General features: G+C 45.7%; 1 protein-coding gene across 48 annotated transcripts in view; it reads right to left on the bottom strand.

Annotated features, from left to right (window-relative positions):
- KMT2C (lysine methyltransferase 2C) overlaps window positions 1–19,523 on the bottom strand; it is a 261,212-nt gene extending 241,689 nt beyond the window's left edge. For 34 of the 48 annotated variants that reach the window (XR_015161892.1, XM_086394758.1, XM_086394753.1 and 31 more), the window contains exon 1: window positions 18,365–18,525. Coding sequence is in view for 42 of the 48 variants with exons in the window: in XM_086394758.1 (XP_086250884.1) it covers window positions 18,365–18,525 (161 nt within the window). In the remaining 6 variants the exon portion in view is untranslated. Of the gene's footprint in view, window positions 1–18,364; window positions 18,527–19,331; window positions 19,415–19,450 lie in introns of those variants that run through there. The other 14 variants (XM_086394788.1, XM_086394790.1, XM_086394789.1 and 11 more) reach the window with 5 other exon arrangements.
- Between the last annotated feature and the right edge of the window lie 1,101 nt (window positions 19,524–20,624).

Raw genomic sequence — 20,624 nt, 5'->3', positions numbered from 1 at the left:
TAGGCTTTCTGAACATGTACCATCATTACTGCTCGCAAAAATCCTATGACAGGGATTTGATCATCATGACCCTATTCACAGATGCATAAACAAACAGATTAAACAGCTTGTTGTTCAGTCACTAAGTTGTGTCTGACTCTTTGCAACCCCATGGACCGCAGCACACCAGGATCCCCTGTCTTCCACCATCTCCCAAAGTTTGCTCAAATTCATGTCCATTGAATCAGTGATGCCATCCAGCCATCTCATCCTCTGCCACCCCTTCTCCTCCTGCCCTCAATCTTTCCCAGCATCAGGGTCTTTTCCAATGAGTTGGCTCTTCACATCAGGTGGCCAGAGTACTGCAGCTTCAGTTTCAGCATCAGTCCTTCCAATGAATATTCAGGGTTAATTTCCTGGTTTTCCAGTTGATTGACTGGTTTTACTAAGTCCAGTATCTAGAAAGTGACAGAGCCAGAACTTGAGATCCAGCAGTTAAACATTAGAGCCCCCTCACCTTTAAATAGGTATGCTATGCTAAGTCGCTTCAGTCATGTCTGACTCCGTGCGACCCCATAGACAGCAGCCCACCAGGCTCCCCCATCCCTGGGATTCTCCAGGCAAGAACACTGGAGTGGGTTGCCATTTCCTTCTCCAATGCATGAAGGTGAAAAGTGAAAGTGAAGTCGCTCTGTCGTGCTGGACTCTTAGTGACCCCATAGACTGCAGCCCACCAGGCTCCTCTGTCCATGGAATTTTTCAGGCAAGAATACAGAAATGGGTTGCTAATTCCTACTCAAGGGGATCTTCCCAATCCAGGGATGAAACCCACATCTCCTGCATTGGAAGCAGATTCTTTACCATCTGAGCCACCAGGGAAGTCTACTCAATGGAAAATTAAGCACCTTTCAAAAAAAGGTTATAAAGATTGACAACATGAAAATTTTCTTTTACATGTTAAGGAGGAAAGTAAGCTACAAAATCCTATGTATACAGTGATTAATACAATGAAAACAAAATATGCATTTGAAAAAACTTGGAAAGAAAACATCAAAATTAGTGTCTATGTTAGAGTGGTACGAAAAGGAGTGAACTTTTCTTTTTCTCCATGTACTCCATACTTTCTCCCTATTCCACACTTAAAATTTAAATGACAAAATTTAAGAAATAACAGAGTTCTACAATTAGAAATTCATAATTTATATAATGACAGCAGAAGAAATTCAAGCTCAAACTAAAAAAGACAATGTTTCTACATGTTTTGGTAAGTAAGAAGATAACCTAGTTAAGACTTCAAAAAATTTTAGAAAAGAATTACATATATCATAATATAATCCCCATCATGCTAATTTTAAACTAAACAAATTCTATTTTAAGCAAAGCTCAAGTTAATTCCAACCTATCACACTATTACCACAATGCCCTTTATTCCAAAGAAAAGGCCTACTTTGACAGCCGCCTCTTAATAATACAGGTAGGTAAAAGTTACCACAGGGGTTTCCTTGACGGTCCAGTGATTACGAATCCACCCCACCACACAGGGGACACCCTGCAATGCACCCTAGAGTCTGTGCTCTGCAACAAGAGAAGCCACCTCAATGGGAAGACCTCCCATCCCAACCAGAGAGCAGCTCCCACTCACTGCGGCTGAAAAAGCTTGCACACAGCAATGAAGACCCAGCGCAGCCAATAAAAAATATTTTTTTAAATTAGTATGAACTCTGTATTAGGATTCAAAAATATCAGCATTAAGAACTATAATGAGATCTCATAAACACACATCCAACATGAAATTTTGGCAATAAAGACAGCCTAAAAACCCTTCTTTAAAACTTGAAATGGGGCTTTCCTGGCGGCTCAGTGGTCAAGAACCTGCCTGCCGATGCAGGAGGCCGGGTTCCATCCCTGGTCTGGGAAGATCACACATGCCTCAGAGCAGCTAAGCGCGGGAGCAGCAGCTACTGAGTCCACAGCTGTGACGACTGAAGCCTGAGTACCACTGAGCACTTAGACCCTGCACTGCACAGCTAGAGAAGACACTGCAATAAGCGCCTGTGCCCCTCAACCAGACAGCAGCCCTGCTCGCCACGACCAGAGACAAGCCCATCCGCAACAGAGACGCGGCACAGCCAGAAGGAAGCAGATTAAAAAGCAAACAAACAGACCGGGACATGACTGTTAAGTTCTTTATCCAGCATCAGTTTCCAATGGCAGCACTGTGTCAAGCATGGTATCAAGACTCTCAGGACACTTGTCACCAACACTGCACCACTGCAGAGCTTCCACAGCCCAGCCGCTTCTAGAGGGATTTCTCCCTGCCTCAAGAAGGATAAAATAAAAGATACAGTGGTTCAAAAAGAAGGGTTAACTGGAAGAGTAAAGAGCCACTCAGAGGCCAGTAAATGGGCTGTTTGATAAAGACAAAGAGAAATGAAGCCATTAACAGAAAGAGAATAATCTCTGATAAAAATCTGTTACTGAGGGATAAAGAGCTATAGCTTGGTTTACTGGTTTATTACCAACCTTCATCACTCTTTAAAAAACAACAAAAACATAAACATAAGACTACCCAAAACTCTGCACTGTTTACTGGGGATATAACTTTGAAAAACCAGAGGCTCCACCTTCAGCCAGCTCACAGCGGGATCCGTCACCTCCCTCCGCTGTGTCCTGGCTAACCTGCAGAACTCCGGAACCCCACAGCAGTTCTCCACCCCAGTATTAACGTAAGGCTTGTCATGAGCGCTTTCTTATTAGTTACATCTGAAGTACTGAAGCTTGTGGAAATCCACTTAAAATAAGTTGGGGCAGTTTAAGGCTATGCCTGTAATAACCTCACTTCCACTCACGTGTATTTCAACATGCTTCCCGGGGTACGATCAGGGTATACGCTCTGGAATGCACATTACCCACAGTCCCCTGAAATCTGAATACTTGTAAGAGAACCTTCCCTTGAATGTCAACATCAAGTGACTTCCCCTAAGAAAAAAGCACTAATGCTGTGTTTACTTCCTGAACTATTCCCTTCCAAAAATCATCTGTGAGGAAGAACCTCCATCTCAGACTCCCTGGTGGCTCACTGGCAAAGAATCTGCCTGCCAATGCAGGAGACTCAAGTTCGATCCCTGATCCAGGAGGATCCCACATGCCGCAGAACAACTCAGCCCCTGTGCTACAACTACTGAGCCCGTGCTCTGCAGAGGAGAGGCTCTTACTCTGGAGGCTATGAGCCCCAAAAAGGTTTCAAATAAGCTTCAGGGGGTCCTGAACTCTCCTCCTTAAATTCTATAAAACGTATATACCTACATTCATGAATGCATCCTTCTGTGGAAAGTAAAGATATACCCAAAGGAATCTGTAACCCAAAGTAAGATTGTTGTTGTTTGGTTGCTAAATTGTGTCCAACTCTTTGCCACCCCATGGACTGCAGCCCGCTAGGCTCCTCTATCCATTGGATTTCCCAGACAAGAACACTGGAATAGGCTGCCATTTCCTTCTCCAGCAGATTTTCCCAACCCAAGGACTGAACCCACATCTCCTGTGTCTCCTGCAATGGTAGGCAGGTTCTTTACCACTGATCTACCTGGGAAGTCCCCAAAACAAATTAAGAACCACCCAAGATTTAATTGCACCCACACTCTGATGAACTCAGATCAGTTAAGCTGTTTTCCTTTCTTAATCCTTGTTTAATCTCTACCTATTTAATGCTAATAAAATTTACCAACATTAAAAGTGATTGGTATATCAAACACCACACACATTAGTTTATTATTTAAATCCTTACAACCCAGTGAAGTTGGCATTATCCCCTTTAGCAGATGAAACAACTAAAGCACCAAGAAGTCATCTACCGAAAGTTACGCTGTAGCTCTGTTCAAAAACCGTACACCTCCTCAAAATGAAATATGGCTGTTTGCTTGTGTGCACACTTCCTACTTCTAGCTACTGGGTCTTTCTGTTTAAGCCCCACCTTAGTCAGCAAGAAAAATGATTTTGTTGTCAAAAGACATATCTCTGCTAGGCTGCCAGTTACACAGACAGATCACCCAAGTCAAGAAAGACCTTAAGTACCACAAGTGTTGGAAGAGGAACTTGAAAGACATTTTGGCCAGGATAAAAACTTGGTCTGGGATTTTTAAGGTAAGCATCTGATCAGTTAAAAGATACCTGTTAGAATGTAGAACATTCTGAAGAACCTACCAAAACACACTGAAACTAATTAAACGCAGCAAGACAACAAAATACACGACATACACACAGACGTAAATGATGCTTCAGGAGTTGAGCCCAATCTCTCCTACCGCAAAGCTCACCACTGCAGAGTCCTCCCTAAATAAAGTCAGCCTAGCTTTTAAAAAATGTATTCCTAGCAATAATCTGTAAATAAAATTCAAAAAATTCCTTTTATAACAGCCTTGAATTAAATACTTAGGAATAAATTTAAACAAACAAAAAAAGCACAAGATCTGCACACTGAAAATTATAGAATACCGCTGAAAGAAATTGCTGTTGTTTAGTCACCAAGTCATGTCCAATTCTTTTTGACCCCATGGACTGTAGCCCACCAGGCTCCTCTGTCCAAGGGATTTCCCAGGCAATAATCCTGGAGTGGGTTGCCATTTCCTTCTCCAGGGGATCTTCCCAACCCAGGGATCAAACCCAGGTCTTCCGCATTGCAGACCACAGAGTCACCTGGGAAGGCCTGAAAGAAATTAAAGATGACCAAAATGAAGGGACACGTGATTTCATGTACTGGGGAAGGAATAAATTCTCTCTAAACTAATCTACAGATTGATTATAATCCTTGTCAAAATCCCAACAGACTTTTTTTGGTCAAAATTGGCAAACTGACCCTAAAATTTACATGGAAATGCAGAGGACCTATAACAGGCAAAATAATTTTGGGAAAAGAAGAACACTGGGAGGAATTATAGTACCTGATTTTAAAACTTACAATAAATCTAGAGTAATGAAGATAGTATACCATTGGCATACGGCTATGGCTAAGTCACTTCAGTCGTGTCCAACTCTGCGACCCCATAGACGGCAGCCCACCAGGCTCCCCCATCCCTGGGATTCTCCAGGCAAGAACACTGGAGTGGGTTGCCATTTCCTTCTCCAATGAATGAAAGTGAAAAGTGAAAGTGAAGTCGCTCAGTCATGTCGGACTCTTATCGACCCCATGGACTGCAGCCTACCAGGCTCCTCCGCCCATGGGATATTCCAGGCAAGAGTACTGGAGTGGCATAACGATTAGCAAAAAGATCAAGGGAACAGAATAGAATCCAGGCTTCCCTGATGGTTCATGGTAAAGAATCTGCCTGCAGTACAGCAGAAATAAACCCATACATTTATAATCAAGTGATTTTCAACAAAGGTGCCATGACAACTCAATAAAGAAAGGATATTCTTTTCAACAAACTGTCTCAAAATAATTGTACTTTCACATGCAAAATAACTAACTTAGACCTTACCTCATACCATATATAACCACTGAAGCCTGCGTGCTCTGGAACCCAAGAGCCGCACTACGGGGCCTGAGTCACAAGTAGAGTCCGTGGCCTCAACACAAGGTACCACTTGCTGCAACAAAGACCCTGTATGCCACCAGTAAGACCCGACACAGCCAAATAAACAAACTTTTTAAAAATGAAAAGAACAAAAAAAAAAAAAATGAAAAGAACAATGCAGATGTCAAAGTTTTCTGATGGCACTTTAACTTTTAATACACACGTTGAAGATACTAGAATAGATGATTTTGAGGCTCTTTCTAGTTCTGAGGCTGGATAATCTGAAAATGGAAGCTAGGCAAGTACTATTTCTCAATGGAAAATAGTATGGAAGGTCAATTATACCTCAAAAACAAATAGACAAACTCAAAGAAAAAGAGATTACATTTGTGGTTATCAGTGGTGGGGGCTGGGGGAGGGGAACTGGAGGAAGGTAGTCCAAAGGTACTACCCTCCACTCAAAATACTTAAGTACTAAGGATGTAATGGGGCTTCCCTCGTGGCTCAGCGGTAAAGAATCCACCTGTCAATGCAGGAGATGCAGGTTTGATCCCTGAATCTGGAAGCTCCCCTGGAGGAGGAAACGACAATCCACTGCGGTATTGTTGCCAGGGAAAACCAAGGGACAGGGGGGTCAGGGGGGCTACAGTCTATGGGGCCACAAAGAGCTGCTGCACAGCGAACGGAAGTGAAAACATGATTAATACCACACTCCTGTATGTTGGATACAGAAGTACTGAAAAAAAATCCTACATGTTCTCATCGATGACGACGAAAAAATCTTCTGCCTTTTTTATCTGCATAAGATGAATGTTCACTCAACTTATTGCAGCAATCATTTCATGATGTACGTTAAGTCAAATTACTCTGCTATGCACACCTTAAAATTATACAAGGCTGTATGTCAATGATACCTTAGCCAAACTCGAAGAGAAAAAAAAACAGTATGGTAAATCACTTTGGGTTCTCATTTGGGTCCTTGTATAACAGCACAAATGGGGAATCTATACTTCTTCCATACCATCTTTCCCAACTGTGTTACTGGCAAGGCTAGTTTTCTAACAAAGACACAAGGCTTTTCTCCCGTAGCCACTGTCAATGGCACCCTGTTGCCTATGGTAAAAAGTCAAACTTCCCAATTTAGTTTCCCTTCCTCATTTACTCACAAAATGGGCTGCAGTTTCCTTTTCTTTCTTTGGTAAGCATTTTTTTCCAGCTTTCTTGGAGCTATAATTGACAAATAAAATTATAAGATATCATTGATGATTTGATATACATATCCACTGTGAAAGGATTCCTCCCATCCATTAGTTAACACATCCATTACCTCACATTATATATATGTTTGCGACAGACATTATTTCCCTTCTACTCTCTTGGCAAATTTCAATTATATAACACAGTGTTATCAATTATAGAAATCATGTTGTACACCTTAGAAACTTAGACTTTATTCACCTTATAGGTGAAAGTTGAACTGGAGTTTCTTAAACAGCAAAAACCAGAGGCAGACAAACCTGGATTTAAATCCTGACTCAGTGACTTATCAACTGTGTGATCTTCCTGCAATTTAGCTCATTCATTTGTAAAACTGGAACGAATGATTCCACTGATGTAACTTTTAAGTTCCAAAGGAGATAACTTCTCTGGTGACACCAGGAGCGCCTAACCCGGAGCAACCACTGAGTAACCGCTCCTCACCTGCCTGTTCTCTTCACTCAAGTTTGTTTCTGTTCTTCAAGAATCAACTCAGGATCCTCCGGTAATCCCTGCCATCCTGGCACTCTCGGCGCCAATTTCGAGACCCTCAGAAGGAGGACTCTCGCGGCTACTGATTCCTCCGTGGTGGAGCAGTCCTGTGCCGGGGGACGTGTCGGAGCCCTCGGCTCGGCGCCCCTCTTCTATCGGGCCTCTAGAGGCCGCAGTGGGCGAGAATGGGGGTGACGAGGTTAGAGGCCGGCTCTGGTCGGTGCCGACTCCTGAGGGCCAGTGTCTCGCGGTGACCCCTAAAAATGGTGCGCTATTCACTTGACCCAGAAAACCCCACAAAATCATGCAAATCAAGAGGTTCAAATCTTCGTGTTCATTTTAAGAACACTCGTGAAACTGCCCAGGCCATAAAGGGTATGCATATCCGAAAAGCCACCAAGTATCTGAAGGATGTCACTTTAAAGAAGCAATGTGTGCCATTCCGTCGTTACAACGGTGGAGTTGGTAGGTGTGCACAGGCTAAACAGTGGGGCTGGACGCAGGGTCGGTGGCCCAAAAAGAGTGCTGAATTTTTACTACACATGCTCAAAAATGCAGAGAGTAATGCTGAACTTAAGGGCTTAGATGTAGATTCTCTGGTCATTGAGCACATCCAAGTGAACAAAGCCCCCAAGATGCGGCGCAGGACTTACAGAGCTCATGGTCGGATCAACCCCTACATGAGCTCTCCATGCCACATTGAGATGATCCTTACTGAAAAAGAACAGATTGTTCCTAAACCAGAAGAGGAGGTTGCACAGAAGAAAAAGATATCCCAGAAGAAACTGAAGAAACAAAAACTTATGGCCCGGGAATAAATGCCGCAAAAAATAAATGCAAATAAAAGCAAAAAAAAAAAAAAAAAGAATCAACTCAGAAGATGTCTTTTTTCAGGCCCCTGCCTTAAAGTTCTTCCTTCTCGAAGCTTCGCAGCACTACACGCAATGTTCCACTGCAGCATCTGTCATCCTGCATTCCAGCTGGCAGAACGAAATGAGGGCAGGGACCCATCGTGTGTTGGTCCCTCCAGCGCACAGCAGGTGCTCAGTAACATCTTCCTTGGGTGAATAACAGAAACCACACAGACAAGGGAACCCTGGCTGAAAATAACATGCATGCTTTAAAAACTTACTTTGAGAGGAAAAGATTCTAATTCACCTATAACCTCACTAACGTTATACAGCGGTTTTACTACTTGATTCCTTCTCTTCTGTCATGTAGGCTTCCCTGGTGGCCCAAACGGCAAAGAATCCGTCTGCAATGCAGGAGACCTAGGTTCGATCCCTGGGTTGGGAAGATCTCCTGGAGAAGGGAATGGCAACCCACTCCAGTATTCTTGTCTGGGGAAATCTCATGGACAGAGGAGCCTGGCAGGCTTCGGTCCATGGGGTCACCAAGAGTCAGACACGACAGAGCAAGTAACACACCGTCATGCGGGTGGGAGAAAGGCAGAAAGCATGAAGTACAGTAAAGGAAAAAAGAATCAAGAGCCCAAGCCCCATGCTTCCTATTTTATTTCTATCTCTACAGAATGTTTTTTATATTTATAGTACTATTAAACACACCCCTCAATATGCTGTAATACAACAGTCCACTAGACGGTCAGATTCAATGATAGGTAACATAACATACTCCAAGGTCAAATCTGAATTTTGGGGGGAGTCCCTGGCAGTCCAGTAGGTAGGACTCCAAGCTTCCACTGCAAGATTCGACCCCTTTGGGGAACTAAGATCCTGCATGCCTCTCAGTGCAGTTAAAAAGAAAAGGAATTTCAGACTAAGTTAAATGTTACTGTGTGTGGTATTTACCAGGGCTCTTCACCAAGTATTTCCAGTTCCCTCTCCAGAAATATGACGGGATTTCATTTCCTTACCCCCTTGAAGTTAGATGCTACCATGTGACTTTCTGGGTCCAACACGTGCCCCTTCTGGAGAGTCTCTGAGTGTCAGCACACCCTGCTGCGTTCTTCTTCTGTCGTGGCAATTACGAAAGGCAGAGATCCTGTCTACCCACACCTGGCTGGAGATGCTGTAGAGGAAAGCTCCCAAGCCAGCCCATGATCAATGTGTGGCCTTGGCAAGAAATAAACCTCTGCTGCCTGAATACACTAAGAACTGGGGTTGTTCGTTACCCCAGCACACTCCAAATATTCTGCATTCGCATACAGAGAAAGTTAGTATTTCTCTCTATTCCAATCTATACTGTGACAACTGTATTTTTAAACACCATTTAAATTCCCCAATAATAAAAATCCATCTCTACCTCAAAACACCCTAGTGAAATGAGGAGCAGAAGGTAGACAGCAACCTCACTTAACTATCTCAGTTATAACCAACTCAAGATGGTTGTACAGCAGAAACCAATAAAAATTTCAAAGCAATTACCCTCCAATTAAAAATAAATTTTAATAAGTTTTTTAAAGTATCTCAGTAAAAGCTGGAAAACAATAATTTTTATCATTTGTATCTCAAGTATTTTTTTATTCTTCAGTCTCTGACTCCACAAAGTCATCTGCTTCCATCTTATACTGCTATGTAACAAACCACCATAAAGTCTAACAAATTAAAACAACAACCATTTTATTTATTTGTAATTTTGCAGTCTGGGCGGGGCTTAGCTGACTGGTTCCTCTGCTCATCTCAGGAGAGTCAGTTTTGAAGCTGGATTCAACAAGCAAGATGATGAGGGGCTGAACTCAGCTAGGAGACCGAGTTACAACTCTTCAAGTACGTAAGTCTTAACAGGAGAAAAACTCGGCCGTAACTAAGCAAATGCTTCGACCCTAGTAGAACAATTCACTGATGAGAGTTCTAAGGTAAAAAAAATATGGTTATTCTTTCATATGTTTCATATTGCTATTTCACATGCAACCGGGTACTTACTCCAAACACGTGTGCATGTCATTAGGATCCCCAAAGATGAGGAAATCAAACAAGATTTTTTTGCTAGGCTCCACTAGAACACTTAAGAACCAAACCACACAAACTTCACCAGTGACAATCAACTATATTGTTACTAATGTAAACAGGTTACATACACTGAGGTGTAAAGATTAAAAGTGATTCAGTCTAAAAAGACATAAGAAATCATTTTAAAACCACCTAGTAATTCATCTCATTTAGGGAGACATACTAATAAAACCATGGTCAGCAGAGATGTAAAATAAAAAGACCACTATGACAACATTCACAAGTTAGCGTAATAAAAAAGTTTTTCTAATGATTTTGTAATAACATTACTATGTATATATTTTTATATACACATAGCTTCTAGGAAGTTGTTCTGGTTGTTTTTCATGTGTTATTCATAATAAAAAACATTCTATAGAGATTTCTACCGATTAAGTTTCTGTACTTTCTCTTTATCAGGGAGAGCTGTGTAGGAGGGCACTCTTTATCGCCCGCCTCCCCCGACATAACCACTACCTTATTTTTGACGCCGTGGTGGTTTTGGAGTGAGTCTGGTACCTCATCACATGTCAGCCCATAATAATCAATGATGTCACAGTAACACCTGATGATCACTGATGACAGCAGCCGTTAACACTAATAGCAAATTCTTATAATACCACCTCAGGCTAGCATTTCCTGTGTGCCAGACACGGTCTGAATTCTACACATATATAAACTCACAATAATCCTAAACTAGATGTGGTAGGAAGATCACTTTGCAAATGAGGCAACAAAGGCACAGAAAAGTTACTTCCTAACGACAAATAGTTAACAAGTAGCAGAACCTGGATTTGAATTCAGGTGATCTTAGTTCTAGAATCAGTAATATCCCAAGAACGTACTTTTCTCATTTCTAAAAAGAGACTATGATTTTAAATTTATTGGCTTTTTAAATATTGCACAGATGTACATATGCAAGTATATGTATTAATATTCACTACATAGCCTTCCAAATCATTTTCTGTACAGGAAATACACACACAGTTGGTGTTTGTATTCTTTGTACAAAACAGAGTTTGTAATAAACTTACTGCTTTGCAACTCTTGAGAAAAGTTTTCCTCAAGTCAACAAATGTATCCCAGATATACTCCCATCTTGGTACCCACTCTCTGTCCTGACAAAAACTATACGATATATGATCCCGCAATCCCACTCTGGGACATATATCTGGAGGAAACTAACTTGGAAAGACACATGCACCCCAGTGTTCACAGCAGCACTGTTTACACTAAGCAAAGCATGGAAGCAACCTAAATATGCAATAAATGAGTGGATAACAAAGATGTGGCATATACACAGTGGACCACTACTCAGCCATAAAAAGCAACAAAATAAAGCCATCTGCAGTAACATGGACGGACATACAGATGATCATACCAAGTCAAGTAAGCCAGAGATATCGTGATAACACTTAAATGTGGAATCTAAAAAAAGTAATATAAATGAACTTTTTTAAAAAACAGAAATAGACTCACAGACATAGAAAACAAATTTATGGTTACCAAAGGGAACGGGGGGGTGACAAATGAGAGGTTTGGGATACAATATACATACTACTATGTACAAAATAAAAAACAATTACTGTTATGTAACATATACATAACAATGTATAAGTAAACAGCAAGGATCTAGAACTATACTCAGTATTTTAACAGCCTATAACAAAAGAATCTAAAAAAGCATACACACAGACACAACTAAAGCACTCTGCTGTACACCTGAAACTGCACCACGGTAAATTAACCATACTTCAATTTAAAAGAAAAACGGTTTAAAATCAGAACTGCGTGGCAGTCCACGGATGGGTGCTTTGTTCTTGCCGACTCTCGTCTACTAGCCTTCTACCTTCCTCTGCTGTCATGAGCATGTCTGCATGTGTATACTGGCCCATTTCTACTGTGAATATATTCTCATCTCATTCCTCACCTTTATAGGCTTTCTTGACCTTTTCCCCCCATCTCCTAAGGGTAAGGAAGCATTCTAAGCCTTTTACTATTTTCCACGCATTCTCCATAGTCTCAGTGACCTCAAGTAAATCACACTAGGGATTGATTCCCAGGTGGCTCAGTGGTAAAGAATCGCCTGCCAATGCAGGAGACGAGGGTCGATCCCTGGGTCGGGAAGATCCCCTGAAGGAGAAAATAGCTACCCACTCCAGTAGTCTTGCCTGGAAAACCCCATGGACAGAGGAGTTTGGCAGGCTACAGTCCATGGGTCACAAAGAGTCGGACACAAGTGAATACACACACATCCTAATCTAAACCTACTCCCAAATCCTCCGACACTCTAGACATTTCTGTCTTGTAGACATCTATGCCAGACATCATCAAGCATCAGAGTGGCTACATTCAACTGCAAGATGGGCGCAGAATACAGAATAATAGCCATTCTTGTCCTCAGGCAGACTGTAGACATCTACTTTTAAAACTTTCAATTTAAAAATAAAATAGTCCAGGCATATCGCAGAGGTGAAAAACTTGTCCACTGGTGGTCTACAGATTAAACCTAGCCCACAAGGTATAGCTACAAATAGCATTTTAGATCTTAATTGAAAATACTTAGAAGTCAAGAGATTTCGCATGAAGATCCAAGTTTTCAGCCTTTGTTGAAAAACCAGAGTATCTAGCAACATCTCACAGTCTCAGGTGGCAGCCATCAGCCAGAACTGTCTCTCAGCGTCTCCTAAGCAAGGTACAAAGACCCCTAGGACTCTTCAGACTGTTTTTACTCACCATTTTCTCCCCAACTTAAGGCCTCAAAAATGTCAGCTGTCATTCTGGAGCTTACAAACTGCATGCAACTCATTTAAATTACCTACTTGGTCCCTGTAAAGTTTATAATGCCTGGACTATAAAGCCCAAACTCGTTAGCCCTGCATTCAAGGACCATCACAGGTTGGCCCCAAACCCCACATTAAGCCTCTGTTCCAGTCACACCCCACCAAGAAAGCACCTTTTACACTTCCCTCAATAATTTTATTCACTCTGCTGCCCCGGAACACCCTCTCAACTTTCTTCTCACTCAATTTAGCTAAATGTTATTGACTCTTCAAGGTATAATTCATGCTCTGCTTCCTCCACATTTCTGGGGACCCTTTGGGCCACAGTAAACCTTCTTCCAGATTTGACTGTCCCTCCCAGCATACATTTGGCACTTACATGCTCTCTGAATAAGGTGTCACATGAAAGATTTTAAAAGTTACAGAAAAGCATTTCTCAGACTTAAACAGTTGCCACATTTGTGCATCATAGTTACTGCTATTACTAAATTAATAGCAGAAGCAAAGTCAAACAATTTTCCTGTCTTTTACATGATGCTTTTTCTAGAGAAAGTGCAAAAAGAGCTGTGTCATTCCTCCTTCTCTTAACCTGTGTTCTTAAGTCCTCTAAATTCTGCAAATGGGGAGACTGACACTGCCAATTACAAATTCAAGATTAATCTTTCTACTGAATATTCACACTAGCCACAAGTATACATTTATATGCAGGCCATCACCAAAGAGAAGAAAAAAAAAAAATTATCCCTATTTCACTCCACAACTTTTGAACTTACACTGCCAAGAAGTTCTGAAAATAAACACTGCAGCACAAACATGATACAGAAAATGTTAAAATAAAGGAGGAAGGGATTAATCTGCTTGTTGAAATTTAAAGACGGGCCAAAACTATTTTTTTTTTTTATAAAAGAGAGGGAGGGAGGATGGGAGGGACACACACAGAGTTTAGAAAGTTTATTCTGTATCAGCTAAAAATTGTGTTCAGTCCAAATGTCTCACAGATGAACTATGTCGAATGCTGTCAAGGGTTTCATGTACCCCCTCACCAGGTGAGAGCATCTGAAGTTCTCTATAACTAAAAACTGACTGTTTCCATTTTGGAAGGTCAGTGACGTTTCATTGAAGCCCCTCAGTCATAACCACAAATGCCTCAAGAATACAAGGTTGGACAATCACTCTCTGCCCAGAGGGAATCTGACTCTGGGCTGGGGAATAAATAATATGCAGTTTCACAAAAAGGTGAAGGAGAAGGAGAGGTTAGAGGAGTGTGTCTTGTCACCCTGCAAAGTGACCACAGATCTGGCATGGCAGAATTAACTGACAATAAGAAAATGTACTAAACCCCTATCTGTAAAATGAGAAAGCAAATTGTTTTAATACTTTTAAATTTACCTGGAAATCCATGTTGACCAAGTTTACATATTAATAATCATATTGTATCAAATATAATTTGTATTTTAGACTAAAAATGCATTCTGAAAGACGAGAGATTCCATGAAGACGACCAACAGCAGGGCGAGAGCAAGCTAATGAGCCCACCTCAGAGATGAGAGAGGCTGTCATTCCAGGATCAGCTCTTCAGGTAAATTAAAGCATCTCAGTGCCCATTAAGTGCTAGAGACCAGTAACTACTGAAAATTCCCACATATCTAAGTTCGTGAAAAGTAAGAAAAAGAGTAACTATCATAAAAGTTACAAATTTGCATCATCTCAAAAAGCACAGACAACAGTGGTACCCCTTAACTATAAACTGCTGTTTTATGAAACTGCATATGTTATAACGCAACGCAGTTTTCTGTTTGTTTTCGTTCTGCTGATTTCAAGTTCACAGCCACAGAAATGAGAACTCTGAGGGGCAGGGAAATGTGCTTACAAACACAGGGCAGCAACAGTCCCCGGCAGCGCCGCCATGTTTGCTGGTCCCTTGGAAGACATCGCTGGTTCTGCCTCCCTTTTTTCTACAATAATGCTCAAGGTGACTTTCTAATAACACTAACTGACCTCTGAAAAGAAACCTGGTTCAGGGTAAAAGAAGTTTATTCAGAAAAGGTCAAGGATAGAGCCTCAGAAATCCTATCCCCGCCACATGCTGCTTCTGTGCCATCCCCATACCCACCCCCACGCTGAACATCAACTTTACTGACTTGGTAAGAAACAGGGTGGAATGCTTCCTTGGCTTTCCAACAGAGTAATGCGAATATATATTCTCAGGAAGAAAAGAACCAACCGAAGCTTCAGGAAGAGTTTCCTTAACCTTAACAAAAATAACTCCATGCACTGGTAGTGCCTGCCCAACAGCAGGAGCTTCCGCACCAATGGGAAGACCTGCACCTCTGATAAGGACCAAGTGACAGACAGTCCTTACTGCGCAAAAGAACTTTTAGACATGTGCAAACCTGACCGTTCTACTTAGTATTTCCCTATTTTCATACCCACTTTTCAAACTCTGCCTCTAAGATTAATAGCTTCAGTTCAAATTTCTTGATTTTAGGTTGTAAACATATATGTATTTTTAATTTATTTAGCTGCATTGGGATTTAGTTGCAACGTGCAAACTCTTAGTTCTGGCATGTGGGATCTAGTTCCTTGGCCTGGGATCGAACCTGGGCCCCTGCCCTGGAAGCTTGGAGTCTTACCCACTGGACCACTAGGGTAGTCCTGTATACATAATTTTAAAATAACAATAGTTACTGTAAAATCAGTAACCGCATACGCTTTTCAAATGTGATTAAAACATAAAAATGATCTAACACTATGAAACAAGAAATACTTACCTAATTATTAAATATTTAAAAATTTAAACTCAAAACAATGTGTATTTATTAGTCCATAGCTAGCTTTTTCTTTTAAACCAAAACAAATACACCAACCTACTTTTAAAAAATACTGCCATAAGGCATCTTCTCTAGGGTAAAACAACCCACTTACTGATCATCTAAATATCACTGACAATTTAAACACGTTTATCTCCACTGCATTCCACAAACACACTAATTTTCATTTCTGAGGTAATTATTTGCAATTCCACATAATTTTAACATTTACAAACCTAATTTACATTTGTTACACATCGGTTTCACTTTCAGGGTCTGCACTACCCAGCTAACTACATGGTCTTTTCTGCATGTATCTTAGTACAGTATGGATTTACACAATTGAAAACCCCTCTCCTTGCCTCCCATTTCAGATACTAGCTTCTATTTACATATTTCCAAAACAACTGGAAAGTCTATTTCCTTCTTCAAAAGACACACCTAATTTTAAAGAATTCACTAAAAAGTTTGAAGCCATCCAAGTTACCACTAGACTTAATTACCTGTAAGGACTACAGTTCCAGCTTCCAAATCTAAAAAAGAAAACTCTCAAAATTTAGAATTGTTCTAAACATCTTCCAAAGTGTTGAGATTTTTATATTGATGTATTACTGTCATTCTATAGAAAAGTTTTAATCTCTCAGAGGGCTACCTTCTCCTTCATAATATAAGCGATAAAAATTAAAATAATAAAAGTGGCAATACCCTAAACCAACCTTTCTCCCGGTGCACTCAGGAGCTGCACTAATACAAATGAGCTCATTGCAATTTCAGGGGAAGTGTACACGTACACATACACACACACACTTGCATGCGTAGGTGAGAACAATACTGAGAGGTCTACTCTTTCTAGGGTAAAAATTTAAAAACAAGCCTAGAACATATAATAATCCAAAATTAATGTTCACAAAGAATGAAATAGTGAAAATGGGAAGTAATGAAGTTAAATCCCTACTGTGGCTTCCTATGTGTTGCTTTAAAGGATACCAAAAAAGTGGCAAAGAAGTTTAAAATTACTTAAACCTGCACCTTCCTTCTCCAGATTTGTTAATACAGGAATAACAATGGCATTTTGTATCAGACACTACAATGCGAGTGATACAGTAACCCCCAACTTTGTATCACAAAGGAGCAAATGCAATACTGTATACATCCTGTACTTGTTTCCCTCGCGATTTGTCACAGCTAGGTAAGAGCTGGCCATAAAATATGGAGGCAAATCGAAGGCCCTGAATCGCTTTCACAGTACAAGGACAGCGAAGCAAGAAGGAGCACATACCCAGTCCAGGGCTTCATGGGGCTCCCACAACCCTGTTCTCTGCCTGGGCTCACACTCCTATTTTTACTATGTATCACCAAACGTTAACAATGCTATTGCTAAATGAATGCACCCCATCCGAAGAAAAAAAAAAGCCAAACTAGAACAAAAACCCAGAGAATCCGTAAGTGAGCTGCTCTCCGCTGCGTCCGCTGCACCCTCGCACTAGCAGGAGACGACCATATAATGAAATGAGTAAGCACCCAATCCATTCCACAACTCCGAGGGCGGCCACGGACCTGCTCGGCACCCTCGAGAGCCATAAGCGCTCGGCGACTCCCCGGTACGAAATGGCTTTCTGGATTCCACCGGCAAAGTTGTCCGAGAACCATGCTGCAAAAAGGCATTTCTAACAACTGAAAACCGGCGCTGCCCAGCCCTGGGGTGCCGGCTCCGAAGCACCCAAGAGCCGCTCCGGCCCCGCTCACGGCTCGGAGGCGGCTCCTCGAGGCGAGTTCGGTCGCGGTTTCCATCCGTCCGGAGCTGCACCAACGTGCTCCCCACGCTCGGCCGGCGGTTGGGAGCGACATTTCCAAAAACTTGGCGCTCGCGGTCCCCGCGCGGCCACCACACGGAGTTTGAGCGGCTCGGGCCGGGCGGTGCGGGCCGGGCGGGGGAGGGGAGCGGCCGTGAGACTTCCCGACGCGCCGGTGAAGCCCCGGAGCCCGAGGCTGGCGGGGGTGGGGAGGCGAGGAAAGTTAAAGCTGCGGCCGGCTGACAAAAGCAGCCCGGCTCCGGCCGCTGCTCGCCGCCCGCCGGCAGGCCCGGGGGACCACCTGGCCCCGGCGTTTTGACAGCTCGGCGAGCGCCCGGGGGGTGCCGAACGCGAAGCCGGCCCCGCGACTCTCCAGCTGCGCCTCGGGCTGGGATAGCCAACGAGCCGGCGAGGCCCAGCGGCGGCTACGAGAAATTTCTCCAAACACAGAAGCCCCAGAAACCGCGGCGCCGGGGCCCAAACTAAAAAAAAAGTAAAGTGTGGCGGCGGCGCGGGCCGTCGGGGGCCCGGCCGCGGAGGGCGGTGCGGGGCGCCCGCGGGAGGCCGGGCGCCGGCGCGCGGGGCGCGGGGCGGGCGCGCGGGGCGGGCGGGCGCCCCCGGGGCCCGGAGCCGCGCGGCCGGCGGGGCCCCACCCCCACCCCCACCCCGCGGGGGCGGCCGGGGGCGCGCGGGGGCGGCGGGGCCCGGGGCGCGCCGGTGACAGCTCCGGGCCGGCCGCCGCCGCCGCCGCCGCCGCTGGCTCCCGGCCTGGCTCCCTCACACTCAACTTACTTCTTTCTGGCTCTCTGGAAAGGGGAAGCGCCATCTTTGCGAGGCCGGCCCCGAGGTCTTTTGTCTGCGGCTGCGGGGCTCGGGGCCGGGGCTCCGGGCTCCTCGGGGGGTGGTGGCGGCGGCTGCGGCTGCTCCGCGCTCTTGTCCTCCTCCGACGACATCCTAGTCACCAGGAAAGACACATGGATCCCGGTCCTCCTCCTGGGGGGCTCCTCCCGCCGCCGCCGCCGCCGCCGCCGCTGCTGCTCGGGTTCCTCCTCCCCGGCTCAGCCTCTCGCATTTCCCGCAGCCCCGGGAGCAGCAGCAGCAGCAGCAGCAGGTACCGGGAGAGGCGGCAACATGGAGCGAGCAGGACACGCACTCACACACATACGCGCGGGCGCGCGCACCTCGGCGCGCAGGGGCCGGGCGGGGGGCGGCGGGCGGGGCGGCGGGAGGGAGGGAGGGAGGGGCCGGGCCGGGCCGGGCCGGGCCGGGGAGCGCGGGCGGGGCCGGCGGGCGGGCGCCGGGCGTTGCGGGAGCGGGCGCGGGCGGCGCCGGGCGGGGCGGGGCTCCTGAGGGGTAGGGGCGGGGGCGGGGGGCGGCCGGCCCCGGGGGTCTCCGCCCGCGCCCCTCCCCCAGGCCGCCCGCGGCGGGGAGGAGAAAGGGGCCGCGGTTCTGGGAGCTGCGGCCCCGCGGGCGGGGGTCGCGCCCCCCGCCGGCTGCCCCTCCCCTGCGCGAGCCGCGTCGGGCGGGGCGGCGGCGGCGGCGAAGTTTTGACAGCTGCTCCAGTTGTTGTTGTGGGTTCCGGGCTGCGCGAGAGCGCCGGCCCCTCAGCGCCCGCGCCCGCCCTCCGGGGCTGGGAAGGAGGAAGTTTTGCGGGTGTGCGTGTACCACACACATACACGCACACACAGACACACACACACACTCGACCGGGGCCGTCGCGCGAGGGCCGCCGCCGGGTCTGCCCCGAGCGCCCCCGCACCTCAGCCCTCTCAAACTCGCCGCCGGTCTCGCCCACACACGGCCGCCGCGACGCCCCCGCCCCCTCCCCTTCCCCCACCCCGCCGCCCCCCGCGCGCCGCCGCCGCCGCTGCCACTCACGGGGGGGCTCGCTCCGCGCATGCGCCGCCCGCGGACGCGCCGCCGCCGCTGACCTCACCGCCCCTCCCCCGCCCCCGCTCCCTCCTCCTCTGACGCGGCGGCCCCGGCTGCGCCGCGGCTCCGGCTCCGGCCCCGGCCCCGGGAGAACGCCAAACTGCGGAGGAGGGAGTCCGGGATCGGGGTCCCGGGGAGCGCGCGGAGGCAGGGCGAGGACGGGGGCAGGGCCGCGTCCCCGCTCCGGAGGCGCTCGGCGCCCCCACCCCCCCACACAGCCGCGGACGGGAGGGCGGGTGGGTGCGAGATGGTCGCGCCCCGGCGCGCGGCCGGCCCGGGCTCCCCCTTCGGCGCCCCCGCCCCACCCCACCCCGCCCCACCCTCGGCGGGGCGCTAGGGGACCGGCCCGGAGGGACTGCGCCGGGCGCACGTTCAGCGTTCTTTCGTTTTTTTAATGCGCGTCTGTGGAGAGAAAGAAATGGAGTGCAACTTCGTTCTAATCCTATTCCAGGGGTACTTTCGTTATTGCCACGTCGTTTTCAAAATGATCCTGAAAGGGTTTATAGAGCTGTCAGACAAAAAGATGGCATTCTGAGGAATAAAAAGGCTGAAAGACATAATAAACCAGTAAAAAAAAAAAACAAAAACACACACACACACACCTACAACTCGATTTGAACGTTGGGTGAGATGCGATGCGGGGACAAAAATCGAAGGAGTTGTAAGCTGTCTCTTAAAATACGTGAAAAGGATGAAAGAAAAACGGGGCTGAGGGTCAGAAACCTGAAATGGACACTTACTCAGAAAGGAGAGTTACAGATGTGGGTGGGATCCTGGGCTGCTTATTCCAACAGGGATCAACCCTGGGACAATGTGTTCTTGTGAGCCTGCCTTCCCGTTCACTAGCGGAGTGGAAAGATCGTAGATTTGAATGGGGACAAAATACTAAGAACTAGCAACCAACCGTTTGCGAAAGCACAGGGACAAACTCTCATTTTCCAGGCACACGCTCTAGGCCGGACACCCAAGGCATTCTCAGGATTTTCATCAGTTTTCACAACACAGTTCTAGTGTAAGGTAAGAATAATACGCCGTTTTTCCTGCTTTGTCGTTTGCCTTCACTTCCTCCCCAGTAGCCAGAATATAAACTTTCAATTGTGTTTTCTTATTTAGGCAAATA

The sequence above is a fragment of the Bos grunniens genome, chromosome 4 (genome assembly GCF_055505025.1).
Source record: "Bos grunniens cultivar Pamir isolate PY7600 chromosome 4, Bosgru_T2T1.0, whole genome shotgun sequence".
NCBI lineage: Eukaryota > Metazoa > Chordata > Mammalia > Artiodactyla > Bovidae > Bos > Bos grunniens.
This window is presented reverse-complemented; position numbering and strand designations above follow the sequence as displayed.